The 17,317-nt window shown below is 41.7% G+C and overlaps 1 protein-coding gene across 1 annotated transcript; it reads right to left on the bottom strand.

Moving 5' to 3' along the window:
* Positions 1-735: 735 nt before the first annotated feature.
* Positions 736-17,172, bottom strand: LOC307237898 (polyamine-transporting ATPase 13A3-like; the record flags this gene model as incomplete). Its single annotated transcript, XM_080010696.1, has 32 exons — positions 736-2,485; positions 3,309-3,395; positions 3,689-3,769; positions 4,143-4,231; positions 4,364-4,545; positions 4,750-4,927; positions 5,738-5,810; positions 6,442-6,538; positions 6,738-6,847; positions 7,258-7,300; positions 7,419-7,498; positions 8,036-8,167; positions 8,523-8,689; positions 8,961-9,085; positions 9,284-9,404; positions 9,681-9,831; positions 9,939-9,956; positions 10,062-10,184; positions 10,517-10,667; positions 10,995-11,056; positions 11,364-11,552; positions 12,127-12,284; positions 12,379-12,546; positions 12,824-12,955; positions 13,296-13,368; positions 14,013-14,147; positions 14,268-14,337; positions 14,800-14,883; positions 15,796-15,866; positions 16,004-16,183; positions 16,289-16,462; positions 17,125-17,172. 32 exons carry the CDS (start codon positions 17,170-17,172, stop codon positions 2,303-2,305), a joined length of 3,735 nt encoding a protein of 1,244 aa, XP_079866822.1. The 3' UTR covers positions 736-2,302.
* Positions 17,173-17,317: the final 145 nt, after the last annotated feature.

Below are 17,317 nucleotides of genomic sequence, written 5' to 3'. Positions count from 1 at the left end.
GTGCATAGGCACAAATCTCAAAAGTACAAGGCTCAGACAAAAACGTATGGGTAAAGGAGAAAGGCGATAGAGAGTCCAAAATGTTTGAAACAGTGCAAGTCTGAGCGCAAGCTTGAGAAGGCCTTTCTTGCTGAGGAGCTAGCTGTGAAAAAGAAAGGCTGTGTGTTTTGGGTTCTTTATGTCTTTCTACCAGTCTCCATCTGTTGCCCGACCACAACAAAGGCAATACAGCAGAGTACACAAAACCCCATATTGCTTTGTTGAGAGGCAACACTATCCAGAAAATTACATCGCAAACACGGACCGAAAGCCAAACATGCTGGCTCTGTACACATCAGTGTTTACTGAAAAGATGATCCATAGAAGACACACACACACACATGAATTCATGATGCCTTCTCATCCTCATCATGAATATTCCCAAACAGGCTCTTCCCTGATCTGTGGGAGATTCTTTTCATTGGCACGGCTCAGGACCCCCTTTCCTTATTCACAGTTCCCCCTAAATCCACCCATTCACTGCCTATAGGCCCTGATCTCCACATGAAATGATACCCCTCTTTCTCCTCCACTCTTGTGCCTTTAACCGCCCATATGCCAGGCAGCGAGGAGGCTGGGAAAGCCCATAATTGATCAGTAAGACTAGGATGAAAAAGTGTGACCAGGGTCAGCCCCCCACGAAGCATGCAAGAGTGGCTTAATATACAGATTTATTGGGAAATGTAGTGGCAGCTCCACAGAGCAAACTGAATTTGTTGACATAAAACCAAAATTAGTCATTTCTAACAGTATAACAGGATAAAGTAAACAATATATTACCACACAAAAATATCCCATTTTAAATACAGAGCGTTATCTAACAATGAGGTACTGAACCTTAATTCACCAAACAGATTTCAAGTTTTGCATTCATACTGTACCACTTTATAAGCGTAGGCACAACCATTGCGACTAAGGTTGAGGCAAAAAAAAAAAAGTAAATCAGAAAATCTGTTCAAAAAAACAACCTGATAGAATCTAAATGCTTCTTAATATCATGTTTAACTAAATTAACATAGAGGTTAGAAGTTAATTGGTGTAATTTATTTCAGCATGTTCAGAAACATTGTAAAAAAAACAACACATTTTAGAACAGATCATAAACCTGCAACAACGAAAATCATGATTGATAAGTTGATAAGTTGGACATTTCATAAATTCATTCACACGTCTCGTAAATTCACACACACACTATCACCGTCTCTCTTCCACGGGAAGAAATTCAGTCGGACGGCTCTGCATTATTTAACAGACAGAGGAATAGGAATGTTTTTCAGTCTTGGAAATACAGTAGTACAGGGCCAAAAAAAACAATCGGCTCCCTTGGCTTTTTTTTTTTTTTTTTTTTTTTTTTTTTAAATGGAGGCATTTGTTAGTTGAAAACTGCGTCCTCTCCTTCAGGTCAGTCAGTCAAGTGAGTTTGAATTAATTACCCCGGAGCTAACCCTAACCCCAATTTCTTTAAGTAAGAAGTAGCCCTTGATGTATCTTATTTTCCTGCAGATACGTTCACATTTGAGTATGTCTTATATAAAAATTAAGAGTTGAGTTTCGCCGAAATAGTTCCAGACAAATGGAAAAGGATTCCTGCAGATAAATTGACATGCACATGATACCGATGCCATCCTATGAATTCACAGCCCCACTGACAATAAGTGAGAGCTCCGGCTTGCGATGTATTCTGCCCCAAGTCCATCCACACTAACATTTATGCCTTGACTGTTGTATACGGTTAAGGCCATATTTGTTGTTAGGCAGGGGACAACATACTCGTTGCCCCCCTGTTCAGATCAAGCATTACATACAATGAACGCAGGTGCACTGAAGACCCGATCTCCACTAAATCGTAAATGCAGTGTTTGTGCATCCGGGTTCCAAACTCATTCAACAATGGTCTAAAGATGCACTTCAAGGTACACTTTGTGATTCATTTCACAACCGAGCGTTACAAAAGGACATTTCTCAAAAATTCTGGAAAATTGACTACAGCTGATCGGGTTCACCGGTTTACAGTAAAGCCAAAGCCCAAAGTGCCGTTTTTTGCATAATAAACAGGGAAAGGAATTTGAGTGGTCACCGAAGATGCATGTTGAGATGCACCCTGATGCCAGGAATGCAATACGTCTTGATGTTGTCAAGACACAAATTTCAAAAAATGACACAAAAAAAACCCCAAAACATTGACGCCAGGACAGAACAGGGCCAGGAACGGTCAGCCGTTCTCTTCTGTGAAACTCTGGAGTGTCTTTCGTCTTGGCCGCAGTCATATGTGCAGGGAGCAGTCGGCGTGGGAGGGGCTGGCATATGTGACGGAGGAAGGGCTGGGGGGCCAAGAGGTGTCCTGCTGCAGCTCCAGGGCCAGGCGCATGTACTGAGCCTTCGCCGCCTTGTTCTTTCGGCAAAACAGCCAGGACAGGAAGGCTGATCCCCAGCGGTCAATGGAAGACTGGGAACACACACGGCGTTTGTCACACTGGGGAAGCCACTCAAAGGGAGCGAGAATGCTTCAATCTTTGAGTTTAACATCATTTTTAAGGGAAGTACATGTCGGTCTGTCTCTCTGGGAAGCACTGCTGAACATCCCTCATTGTCGTTTAGCGATTAAAAAAAGAAGTTCCTACTGGAAAAAATGTCTACTTCTTGTACGCAAATTGAGGGGACCAATAGAAACTGAAAAAGGAATATCTTTGGATGATGTGCTTGTCAAATCTGCTTATTGCAAATCATTGTTTTCACATTTGAGACTACAGATCGTTTTAAGAATTAGAACAGTCTATCAAGTATATGTTACTGGCTGAACTGGAAAGGATTTGCGAAATGATTATTAAGCAATCTTACATTAATCACAAATTCCAATGAGATCAAGAATGATTCACCAAATGGATTACAATCCTCAAGCTTGGAATTTAACTTAGCGAGGCACATTCGTCATAATCAAACAAAACCATAGCGCATGAGAGGTCATACTTATATAGTGAGCTTATTTATCAATTCATGGTCATTCCAGACTATAGATTATGATTGTTTTGTTGTTTATTCTGAATTGTTTACCCATGTCTTGATTAGCTGTAAGCAAAGCTGTAAAACAGAGTGAGAGGTAAGACGCCCCAGTGCTGTTCTGCTGTACATCAGCACCCAGGGAACGCCTCTCGCCCAATCAAATTATTCACCAAACCGCTGCCTAATTTAGAATGACATTCAAATGACACGTGTTCCTCTGGGAACTTTCAAAAAGGGGGAACGGACAACAGAGGTGAAAAGCTCCAAACCTGACTTGTGGTGGCGGAGGGGGAGAGCACGGCCTCCTTGCCACGGCTGAACACCAGCCTCCACAAGATGATGTCAAGGATCAAGGTCTACAGGAGATTTCAGCGGGAAATTCAGAAACAAGACGGCAGCTGATTGTAATTGGCAGACGATCGTCTCAGGCGCCGCACACCAGTCACTCAAGAGAAGCGAACACGTCAGCAATCAAGAGGGAGATAGTGTCTGTAATTACGTAGTGATTTGTAATTTACTTTACACATTTGGATCCGGAAAATCGAGTAGCGCAAATCAAAGACCACAGCAATGCAGTGAGAAGAGGCTCAATTCTAGGCAAATAGGTCCCCGCGAAAGACTTGAGTCATCAGTGTGGAACTTTCCATACCTCCAGTGTGAAAGACACGGCGGCATTCACCAAGACGATGACGACCAGTGTAACGCGCCAGTCGTGGGGAACGCAAACAATCTGGGGTGGAGGAACGCATTGGGATGAGGTTTGCGGAGCAGGTATCCAAACGCATAGGCAAGGCTCACATCACACTACTCCTAAGGAGAGGGGCTTGACCCTTGGAATCCTGGATCCACTCCACATCAAGCCTTTATCAGATTTTAATACGCAATTTTGATGACCAAAATTCAAAATATTATTGTTATATTATATTATTTAATTATATAATATTATTTGACTATATTACATAATTATATCTAAAAATGATTGTTCTAAATGCTCTGTATCAGGTGTGTTGGGAATATATCTTGCATTTTACACAATGCATGCTCTGAATATATTTTCAAAGAACTAATGTGACAGTAATTTGTTTATCGGGAAACGTTTTTACCTCCAAGAAGCTGTCGATGGCGGGAACTGGATACAGCATGATCAGGAAAATGAAGGTATACAGCCCGGTGCATGACAGCATGAACTGCCCTGGTGAACAAACAAAGTCAAGAAAATAAAATACACTCGGCGTCAACGGGGTGGCATGGTTTCCCCCCCACGCATATTATCTGTAGAAATAGCGGTTAACTGATGATAAGTGAAAATGAGAGAGAGACTTACAGTTCTTGTAGCTTGGCTGCCTGAAAGGCTTTCCCTTGGAGAAGATGATGGCCACGGCCAGGTACTGGAAGCAGGACACGTAGAAGAGGGTGGTGTTCTCGTAGTTCTTTATGTTTTTGTGGTCGTTTGGGCTTGTTACATTGCGGCTGAGAGAGAGGCCGCCGCTGGAGACGTTGCAGGCACTGCGAGAGAAGAGTGTGTGTGTGTGTGTGTGTGTGTGTGTTACGGTTGGCTGCACCAGACGGCAAATTAAGAAAAGACCAGAAAAGACCGCTGTTGCAAAGACCAGATTTGCCTCTTTTAACTCCTTTGAACCTATAACAATTTCTGCATGAAGTCTCATTCCACCACAGCCTCTTTAATGTACTCGTCATGGCGCCACTCACTCTGAGAGAGGAGTCCATGTTTGGTACCAGCTCTGCTGCCGCACCAGGAGGAAGGCCAGGATCTGGAAGCTCACGCAGGTGAGGATCTGGGTCAGGACGGAGAAGAGCAGCGGGCCGGAGATCAGACTGGAGGGGGGTCGGCGACACACCAGCTCCTTCCAGGCTGGGTTCAGACTCACTGCAGACATAAGTGTTCTTACAATCAGTTTATTGCTTTATTTGAAACAAATACAATTGGTGCAAATGCAAGTACAAATAACAATCAAAATACAATGCAGGGAGAAAAAGAAACTATCCCCGCCATCGCTTTTTGAAAAACTGGATTAAAGAAAAAAAGGTTTGAGAAAAGTGGATTTACTGTTCCAGCAAATTAAGAAAATTTGAAATATTATGTAATGTGATCTGATGGATAAGTTAAAGGATACAATGGCGTTATCTTGCATTGTTTCCTTCCTATATTTTGTAATCCTTTTTTATTGAAATGTATTTATTGTGCCCCTATTTATTTTATTTACTTAGTTTTCCCTCAGATTTGAGGTATGGCAACAGATTGTTGGGTGGGTGGAGGGTAGAACAGCATTGTGGTTATTTTATAAGGTTTAAAACCATCTATTAAAATGACTTTCAAGATAAGCTGTATATTGACATGTATAACTTAAAATTCCTTGTTTCACGCACGTATAACTAAAAACATAATGTGTAAATTAAATGTTTTGCAGAAGTACATAAATGCTTCCAATGTTCTAAAATACTTATTTTGTCTTTTATGTTCGATAAGAAAATTCAAAGGAAAATTCACTAGAAAAAAATGTTTCCCCAATCCATATTTTTTTCTAGCAATATATAAATATGACTAACGTTCTAAAATACCTGATTCTACTCCTATATCCTTTTTTAGAAAAATTCAAAAGGACTTCTACTTCTGGGCCCTGAACCAAAAGTTCTGATTAAAGCACTCTTTCCGCAGGTCTCCGGTCTTTCCACTCACTTGTAAAGGCGATTAGGAGAATGATGGCAATGTCAATGAATAGGAACTGGAAGTCTCCCAAGTTACTGAGGATCTTAAAAAAAGAAGAAACAAAAACACTGATACCGATACAATTCCATAACAGTGCTCTATTAAAATACGTAATGAAAAATTCCAAGAATTGGAATTCAAGAATCTATTTATATTCATCCCTTTGACTTTATATATAAATAGCCATCTATACAGACTCTCATTCATGCAGGAACAACAGACAGGTAGGCATATGTCACTCTCACTTCATCCTTTCCTCTAGGTACACTGAACAGACACCTTTCATCAATCTATACCCACTACTTAATTCTCATGGCTAAACTGGGAGTTATAGTATATTTGGATTTGGGTCGTAGGTGGACCCTTATTTAATTAAGTGTATAATGTTGGTTTTTGTTTGACTCTTAAAAAGGAGAGACATGTTTTACTCCCTTATAAAAACCACATTTTTAGATTGTGAGCAAGGTATTCTACATGACATCGAATCTAGGGAGATATTTGAGGGCGAGAGTAGTTCAACATCTGCTGGTTCGTCTAGTCCTCAGTACAGTTAATTACAATCGAGTCGTCATAAAAAGCGGAGAGCACATGAACCCAGACTGGTGGAGGCGACTCACTCCGTCCTTTCCGTACAAACTCGATAGTGATCATGGTGGAAGTGGCGCTGTACTTACAGAGTAGAGCAGCGTGACACTGAGGTACTGGATGATGCTATAAAGAGCCATGAACTTGAAGACGCAGAACGAGGTGATGAGCGCGGCTCGACCCTCCCTGAGGAACAACAGGTCGATAAGACGCCACTAGGGAGGAACGTCCCTGTTTTTAAGCGACGGACAGAAAAAGGTGTCTATGGGTGCCTCTACATTCTGTCAGTTATTCAATTATTCCAAAAGCCCACAGTAGTCTTCTAAGATAAAGCTCTGCTTGTGTGGTGTCTGCTAAGATGATGCAGCGTGCTGTATCCCGCTACCTGATGAGGTTGGGTACACAGGAGATATTGGAGGTGGTGGAGGTGAAGGGTGAAGCCACTGAGGCCTCCAGCTCCGACAGGGAGATGCCGCTGTGAGCTCTTTTCAGAGCCTGAGAGGAAGGGGACGGGGGAAGAGAGAGACACCAATAGACAATGAAAGAAAGGGAAAGTCACAACCAGGATATAATGGATGTCATTCATGCCAATGTAAACACAAAAATTATAAACTGTTACAAAAATGCAGATTTTCTGACGACATTGACACTACAATCCTGCTCTGGGCAACAGCAAGTACAGCTCTATTTACCTAAACTGAAATTCAACTCAATCTTATTTACAAAGCACTAAGAAAATACAAGTTTGCCCCAAAGTGCTTTATATAAACTGCTCTCAGAGAAAATTCAAATTCATTATTTGAAGAGTACCTACAAAGTACAAACAAAAAAAAAAAGAATTCACATTATCATAATGTGAACATGCTCATACAGAAGAACATTAATCAAACAAAGCCATAACTTACTCCACAGTCATTTGCTCCATCACCACACATTCCAACAGTGTAACTGAAAAGCAAATAAAATTGGCGCATATATATATATATATATATATATATATATATATATATAAAATCCAGGTAGAATGTAATTTAATTGGTATTTATATTGATTAACAGAGACTCACTCAACCCCCTGCAGGAGCTCTATCAGCTGAGTTTTCTGGTCTGGGGCCATGCGGGCGAACACAGTGGCTCTGAGCACCAGCTGAAACAGTGCCCCCACGTGGAGGGACACAGAACAACAACAACAACACAACAACAACAACAACATCTCAAGTTAACGCGCAAACCCTGATTGTGGTAGAGAAGACACCCCGTACAATGCCACCTACTCGTTTGTAAAACATAGCTCAAATCTCTTTTCCGGCTGACATATTACATGATGTGTGATTATAAACAAATATTATACATCATGATAGGTAGTACTGGACTGGTGATCACAACATGTAAAGAGTGTAAAGAGTATCTTACTGAAGAAGTATTTCTGTTTTCCAAATATTTTCCTTGGTTAAGAGACAACGGAAAAAATTGAACCAGCGCCACCACAAATGACATTGTTGCTTTGATAGTTAAATAAACTTTGGGACATATAATGCAGCGCCACCACAAATCACATTGTTGCTTTGATAGTTAAATAAACTTTGGGACATATAATGCAGACAAACACTGAGTTGACGTCACTGTCAAAACATCGTGCAGTCTCAATAAGCATATTCTACTCCTCCAAATACTTGACACCTACCTTGGGGACCAGCTCAGGGAAGTGTTCGTTAATGACCGTAAAGGCCTTGCCGCTGATAGCAAAATGGTAGCTTTGGTCTTCCTGGAAAAGCTGGTGCGTACAGACCCCTTCCTCCAGTCTGGTCTCCGGTATCTAAAGACCAGAAAAGGATTGGGGAGTAATTATGGACCTATGTGACTGTTAACTAGACTTAAGCAAAGTTAGTGCTTCTCATCCACTCTACTCTATACATACTCTTCTTATAGATACCTATATACTCTGCATATACTGTATATGCCCTTGCTTTACTCAAAAAAATGCTCATATGTCCCACCTCTTTTAATTCAGTTTAGCTAAAATGATTGATTGACAGTTAGATGGATTGCTTCACAGGACTTTTAACCGAGGTGTGTGTGTGTATATATATATATATATATATATATATATATATATATATATATATATATATATATATATATATATAATACAAGAGTGTTTTTCCTCTTACTTGATTATACTTGTGTGCCTGGTGCGCTGGGTTCTCAGTGTACTGCCATGTGATGCTGGCAGGCTGGATGCCTTTAGGTGGCGCCGCATCTGCTATAACCACCCTTTCATGTGAAGGGATCATGCCACAGTCTGTAGCCACTGATATGGCAGTCAGCATGTTGTCACCTGAAATAGAAGGTTATTGTGAGAACATGGGAGTGGCAGGGGGATTGCTGTTCATGTACTTATGAGAAACTTTCTCATTTCAAAGATGCAGAGATGGCAAACATCTGTACATACGCCATATATGTGTCGTGTTTGAAGATACTTTGCATTTATAGCAGATTACGGTTTTCAATCATATACTTTTCCATGCATTAGAGCTGATGTCAACAAATCTAAAAGAAAAACAAAATCCCTTTCCGCAAATTCAAATCTAAGGCTTGATCAGTGTAACCTGTGACCATCACGGTGCGGATGCCAGCTTGTCGTAAATCCCGTAAAGCCCCCTTGGTCTCGGCTTTGAGCTTGTTCTGCATGATTATCAGGCCGAGGAACTCCATGTTGGTCTCGATCAGATCCCTGAGGCAAAAAGGGAAAAAAAACATTATCTTAAAAAACTGTTTTAGATATATTATAATTGTATATGTATAATAACCATCTTATGCATTTGCTTTGGATAGCACTGTGTCTAGGTATGTACAGTATATATTAACTTGGATTTGTTGTCTTTTATACGACACACATTGCGTTCGCTCTGTAGTAGGATTCTCCCCGTACCTGTTGAGGTTCTGTACTTTGTGCCAGGAGAGTTTGGACTCTAGCTGTCGGTGTGCCAGAGCGATAACTCTAAAGCCTTGTCTGGTGTAGGTCTCCAGCATCTCTGTGAAGCTCTCTGGGACTGGAGGAAGAAGGACACACACACATAGATGTAAACGCAACAATGTTAGTGCCTGGATCGCTGATGCCAAAAGGACGAAGCGCAGTATCCGTTTTAAAAACAGCCGGCACAGAGGCAGGAGGTAAAAAAAAAAAAAAAAGAATAACAAATAAATAAAATCAAACAGCCATAACCTTCCCAATTTCACTGGTGTTCTAGCACTACGAAATAAAGGGATGACGATTAATCAAGGACTCGTGGTGAATAACAATTCAAATGACAGAATGGGAGTCTGACCCGTGTCCTTTTTGCAGAGCTTTGCAACAAGCTCTGGCGCCCCCTTGAGGTAGGCGTCCATGTGCTTCTCCCCGAGCCTCCGGACCACCACGCTCATCCTCTGAAGTTCCGAGGAGAAGGGGAATTGACGCAGGATACCGATCTCAAAGGGCTGAACGTAAACAAAATACATACAATTTACATTTGGGAAATAACACTCACAACGAACAATGATGTCTTGATGAGAAGTGGAAAATATACTTGGAAAAGAGAACTTACTAAGAGTACAGACAGCTCCTGCAAACAGAACATGAAGATCATTTTTAATAGATAAGAGTATTCATTCAGAATTTAATACGTAAATCGTCAAATAAAAGCAGAGATGATTAAGAGCTAGGATACCATGTTTTGGGTGATACTAATGTTCTCACTGGCCTCACAGAGGACATGTTTTGGGGGCCGGACAACTGTGGGCATTATGGGGTTGTGGAGCACAGTCTCCTCTTCTGTAGGCTCCTCCAGGATCTACACCAACACAACAAACAAATCCAACAATTGAGTCCTAGATTAAATATTATACGATAATTTAAATAGTATAATTAAGTAGAGACACCCATCAAGAGCCAGTAAGTCAATGTAACCAACTGTACTGGTTAGAATAAATACTCCATGATGGAGGTTATTGGTATTCACATCTGGCAAGGAGGAATGCAATACCGTACGAGCATGTTAGGTACTAATATAACAAACTGTTGATAACCCACCGAGTACAATGTAACATACTGTTTCTTGGCTATCCTGTCCTGATTTTACAAGTTGTTTGTTGGCCATCTTGCCATTGCGTCACGCTGTCTCACCCATCCCGTAGCGCTGAACATCTTCAGGTCCAGCGGATCTCCAGAGAGTGTTCCCTCTATCTTGGTCAGCGAGTGGCAGGAGGCCATGCAGATAACAAAAGGAGTGTAGAGCAGACTCTGCTTCGCCGCATCAGCCTCAGGCAGATTGAAGCTGCGATGTAGGAATAGAATATATATATATATTACAATAAAGTAAAACCTTATTATAATAAATAATCCCCTCAATTGGTGTGCAGAATCTTTATGTTTATTCATCTGTAAAATCACAGTATGTCACGACACAATTAGTCAGGACTCCAGTATTGTGATTCAAGATTCAAGAGGTTTATTCGTCACATACATATACATACTTTCATACATATATGCAGTGAAATGTAATCATATCATATCATGATCATATCGCCAGTATCGTATAAATCCACAGCCCGACAGGAGAGATGGTGAGAATGTGAAAAGCTGCCCCGCGGTTCCTCCCCACCTGTCGCCTTCGACCCTCTGAATGCACCAAAGGTCCAGGCCATCCTCGGTCAGTGTGCCAGTCTGCAGAGTGATGAGAGCAACGCCAGTCATCAATAACCATCACTGGGTTACACATTAACTTTTATTGTCACATATTCCTGTGACAGGGCGGTTCAATTGTACATGTGCAGCGTAAAAGATTAATTCTTTAGAACAGGCTCATCTATTTTTCAGACTGCAGTGAATGTTATCAGGTCCACAGACAAAGGCCGGGGCATCGTGTATTACCTTCCACAATTTTATTTTTATTAACTTTCCCCCGTCTCTCTAAACAAACCAGGTATCATTTATTATGCTTCGTATTTGAATCAGTTGTCATCGTGCCTACCTTGTCGAAGCACACCAGGTTCAGCTGCCCACACATGTTGATCCTTTGCGGGCTAATGCAAAAGATGCCAAGGCGCTTCAAGCGCCGCTGGGCGTAGACAATGCCAGCCGTCATGGCCGCCGGTAAGGCCGGGGGCACAGTGATGGTGATGATGTCTAGAGATTCAACAATGATGGTCTTAGCAGGAACCTTCACAGCATAGAAAACAAAACAAAAAAAGCAGGTGACCCTTTAAATCACAGGCTGTTAATTAACCAATCATTTCTGAGCAGGAGATGGGGACAATATATGAAAAGACAAAGCATATACATACAGTACAATACAAAAATACTATTTAGTAATGGCGAGGCTCCCTTGGCAGACCACACCCTCCACCCAAAAAACTTTTTTTTGCTGACCGCCTTGCCTTGCTGACAAAAAGTTATAGTTATAGTATATAGGATATAGTTATAGTTAAGTTATAGTATACATGTTTTATAAAAAATGTAATAAATAAATCATTACCGAAACAAGAATTATAATAATAACAATAACAATAATAATACATAGATACAATTATTATTATAATTATTATTTTTATTATTATTTTACAAAGTGCTACAGACCCCATTTCCTTCACAGACCTGCAGTAATTAATTGTCAATTACCCAGTAACATACCAGTAACAGTTGCTGTGTAGAGACTCGTTGAACGACGAGTCTTGTGAAATAGTTTTCCCTCCGCAATAATAAGGACAGTGGATAGAAAACGGGAAAAGCTGTACCTTGTTTATGATGCTGAGCACGATCGTGTAGATGAAGCCGACTCCCGCCACCATCACGAGACAAAGGAGGAACAGGTAGGCATCGCGGTACAGCTTGAAGTCCATGGGTTTCGGGTGGAGGATGGAGCGTACGAGCTGGCCCTTCTCTGTGCTGAAGCCTGATTTGAATGCCATTTCAAATGACAAAAGAATAAAGGGTGTTCACACCCTTAAGACACTGTAGTAAGGACGGTGTTTGGGAGTTTCTCTCACCAGTTCTGACCACCACGGCTTTGACCAGTTGCCCGGTGTAGAAGCGGGTCTGGATGACGTGAGTCCCGCAAAACAAAGTGTGCCTCTTGTGTTCCTCCGTGCTGTAGGTCCTCGCCCCCTCCTCGCCAGAGCTGGGAAGGCTTGTTTTGGTAACAGGTACGCTCTCTCCTGCAGCGTGAGGGAGATCCAATATAAACACATTACAAAATATTGGGAAACAAATGCGATAACACCGCAGCCTAAAAAGTCATTCTTTTTATATGAGCTCCAGAAATTTAATATATGACAATCTTAAAATACAACTCTCTGCAGTTGGAAGAGCCGCTGCCCTTATGGATGGAAATAATTCAATGTATTTTGTTTTCATATGCTACATTTCAATAAGCAAGTCAAATGAACACAGAAATAAATGAGTTATTACGAGCTGTAAGAAGATTAAACACACCCGTGAGCATGCTCTCATTTACGATGCAGGTTCCATGCACCAGCACCGCGTCGCAGGACATGATCATCCCGTTGGCGGGAATAACGATGACGTCCCCAGGGACCAGCTCTGTGGACATGGCTTGCTCAACCTCTGCGCTTAGGCAAAGAGAAAGAAACGGTTTACTCATTTATTAATTGGCCACATTGTTGTGTTGCGGGAAAATGTCACTTCTGGTAAAAATTATATAAATCTGATCAACTATAAGCTTACCAACAAAATGATTAACGTTATAACTATTCACTAATGTACAGCACAAATGTCAGAAAATATACTCAGCTTATTTGACTATATGACAGAATGTTTCTATTTCAAGATGTAACTCATATCCTAACTAACATAAAAAGACAACACTGATCATGAGCATGTGTTTATGGTTGATTGCAGTCGAGCCAACTACACAATACAGTTAGAATGAAAAAGAACAGCATGCCTTTATTTCTTCTGCAAACTGACAAGTGGACTATACTGTGAGCCGCCACCATATTATGAAGCATAACATATTGCTGGAAAGAAAGAGAGACACAACAGATCAAAACTATATATAGAGAGACACAACAGATCAAAACTATATATATATATATATATATATATATGCGCGCATGTATACACGCAAACACACACAAAATCCATGTGGTTTGCTAGATCCAAAGACTAACAAACTCTACATCAAAGCCTACTAAACATGTTAATATGTTTGTTCAAAAGAAAAAATTAAGTATTATTCAATTATCATGCATAGGTTTTTCCTCCCTCTGGCAAAATTACATGTTAAAAGACGCACGCACAGACACACAGAGACACCCACAGACAGACAGACAGACGGACGGACGGACGGACGGACGGACGGACGGACGGACGGACGGACGGACGGACAGACAGACAGACAGACAGACAGACAGACAGACAGACAGACAGACAGACAGACAGACAGACAGACAGACAGACAGACAGACAGACAGACAGACAGACAGACAGACAGACAGACAGACAGACAGACAGACAGACAGACAGACAGACAGACCGACCGACCGACCCACCCTTCCAGCCCTATTGGAGCACTTGCAAAAGCACAAGATGCTGAAGAATTTGGGAAAAACATGATACAGGAGGCGTCATGTTCAATTTCCTTCGAATAGATGGTACTCACCTTTTTAATAGTATAGAGTGAGGTAGCTATTGATATGACAGACATGAAAACTATTGCCGTAGCATAGTAGTAGTAGTCCTCAACACTCCAGAGAATAACGCTGAAGAGCTGGAAGACGTAAAAAGGATTCAAGACCTGAAAGGGTAAGAGATTTTAAAAAAGACGATGTTAAATTAACATTCCAAAACAATTTCAATGGTTTGCATCGATTTAAAAAGGTGTGAAGTAAAAAATAAAATCGATCTAAAAACATACCTCTTTTATGAGGAGCTTGAACATAGAAGGCACTCTGACAGTGATTTCATTCTCTTCGAAAAATAACCTCCTGTGGACAAAGGAGGTGAAGTAATCGTCACAAAACAAACCTGTACATGGACGTGTAAGCATGTGTGGGTTCCATCATTCCGCTGTTTGGGCTTGTGTGCAGACCATCACGGCAAATGTTAAAATAATTTGCAGAGAAGCACTCACGGCATAGAAAGAAAAAAAACAAAAAAAAAAAACTAAGCCGAGTGTTTCCCTTAAGTACAAATCAAAGTTTAGGGGTTTGTCATTGTGAAAGACGAGGACGTTTTTGTTTGGGTTGCTCCCCTCACTCCATTTTCACGTACCTACAGTATGCTACTGATAAACTTCCTATGGCGAGTAAATATGAGTATTTCTGCCCCCATTAAGAGTCATTTTTAAACTGTCTTTACCCCCTAACGCCTACAGTGTGGTGTGGGAAACACTGAAGTAAATGTGCGTGCGCACGCGTGTCACACACAGGAGTGTTTGTGTGCACTACCTGTATTCCTGCAGCTCTTTGCTGAGGCCCGTGCTGTGGTCGGAGTGGATGCTGGCGCAGCACACCTTGACATCCTCCAGGCCTCTAAAAAATAAATAAATAAATAAATAAATAGATTTTTTTTTTTTTAAAAGAGGCCCCTCGTTATGTCTATGGCAGAAAGTGAGGTGAGGACCTCACTGAGGTCCCTTGACTCTGTAAACCTGCATATAACCTCCACTAGCTGCGTCATTTAGAGACTGTGACTCGTAAGGATCACTCATGAGATTTGCGGTTTTATATTCTGTGAAATGTGAATATATTGACTAAGCAGTTGCAGGAGCCATTAGTCATGTCTGTGTACTTTATGTCTGTTAATAGTTTGTTGCCTATATCAAGTTTATATCACCCCCACCACTCATCGGGGCATGGGTGACGGGGAGGTCTCACAGTTTTTACCGCTCTTAAACCAGAAAGCCAGCGCAGCCATCACACAGGGTTTGTTTGTAATATAAAATGAGTTAATCAGTATCATTCAACTAACAATTTTAGCTGCAAAACGGAAATCTTCATCAAACGGGAACCTCGCCCAACGGTGAGTACTGTCTGGACATCTACTCATTGAAGCGCGTCAAAAACAAGGTGTGGTGTGGGGGTGGTGTGGTTTGAGCAGCCACACCTGACCTGGACCTAGGTGATTGGGATCAGAGTGGCTGCATACCTGTTGCTGGTTGGTTGGTCTAGCGAGCAGCAGGTAAAACCCCCATCCCCACACACACACACAGGATAGAAGCCTGTGTCACGACACATGTCTATCTGCTCCTGGATAATTTGAACTAGCCCACTCTCTACAATTAGGTCTTCTGTGTCTCTGTGCCGGAGGGCCCTGTAAACGCCACTTGGGTTGGGTGCTGTAGGAAAAACTGCCACACAAGGTCTTCTCCCGCACCCCGCCGAGTGGCAAATTGGAGGTCCGGATAGTCGCTACAGCAGAGGTTTTAAAAGGGGTGTACTTACTTGTAGACTTCAAAGGTTTGTATGGCATCGCTCCAGTAGTATTTTGTGCTGTGGTGAGTGAAGTATCGGATCTGAGGCGGGGGAAAGAAAGGACAGTTCGCTATTTTCTTACCTTTTAATTCAGATTACCTGGGTGTATTAAAGATCTAATCCATCTTTCACTTTCACACGGATCTCATTCACATGGAAAGTTCCCGTGTCTGGTTACCTGAACCGGCAGAGGATGAGTGGATTTCTCGATGCAGTCCTCGCCAACAGCAGCGGAGTTGCGCGCCACGTCTCCGTTCTGGAGCCGAGCGGCCTCCTGTTTATCTGAAACGTCAAAGGGCCTCTTCCCGGGAGCCAGTTTCACATATAACTTGGCTCGGAACCACTGCCGGAACTCATCCTGTGATGTTAATAACAATAAAACTACCGAGATTAGACTGCTCCAAAAAAAGGCACAAATTCTAATATGCAGCGCTGTGTCCAGATCTTTTGATTTGACACCCACCGTGGACCTGAGCAGCAGGGTGTGCGCGTCCCTGAGCGTGGTCCGGCTGCACGTTCCCTTGACGCCCCACTCGGGGAGCCAGTAGAGCAGCAGCAGGAGAAGGCCACCGGAACACACCGATCCAAAGCCCACCAGGGCCGTCTTCCACAGGCATGGCCGGTAGCCCCACACCTCCTGCACAGTGACGCAGGGACGGGAGACACTTAGGATACCGTAGTGGACAGTGATTCTAGATCTGAGCAAAATTCTGAAAACGTTTTGGTATTTAAACTTCTTGGCGGAATAGTCTGTCTTGAATAACTTAAACATATGAACATATTCTACCTAGTAAATCTCAATTAATGTATTTCCATATCTGACGTTTCAAACATTTTCCTTAACTTTGTACTGAACACAACCTAGCGACCATCTCAAGTTCAAATATACTACTATTAATATATTACTAACAATCTACTGCGGCTACTACCAATTACTAGTACCAGAACTAATGCTATTGTATTTTTTTCAGCGGTTACATAAGTATGTTAAACAGACAACGGACCGAAAGCACAATCTGAGCCATTTGAAGCTTTGTGACATGCCAGGACTTCTACGCTTTGTGACATGCCAGGACTTCTACTCTATGCGGTGAGTACTGGAGGTAAATGTATATTTAATACAACACAAGACAATTAATTCTATCTGGTATTTTCATTGAAGTATCTTCTCAGGTTAAGTTCAGAATTTTAAAAATATCACCTGACTATTCTGGACGCTGATGATAAGCATCAACGTCTACAAAAAAGTCATGATGTAGAGACGGACGAGCTGGTGAGGTGTGAGTTGGAAAGACTTACCATCTCATCCTCCAGGCCTTGGTTGATCTTCAACTCCCTTGTCTCCATCCCATCAAAAAAAAAAAAGAACTGTCAATGGAAAAAAAACGACAAACAATTGGTCTAGTGTATTATATTAGTGGTGTTAATTAATTATAGCCTGGTGGTAATTTATTCATTTACAAGGAAGTATTCAACCCTTTTTGGATGTTGC

Source organism: Zeus faber (genome assembly GCF_960531495.2).
Source record: "Zeus faber genome assembly, chromosome: 12".
Classification (NCBI taxonomy): Eukaryota; Metazoa; Chordata; class Actinopteri; order Zeiformes; family Zeidae; genus Zeus; species Zeus faber.
Note: the sequence above shows the minus strand (reverse complement) of the source record. Positions and strands in the feature narration are given on the sequence as shown.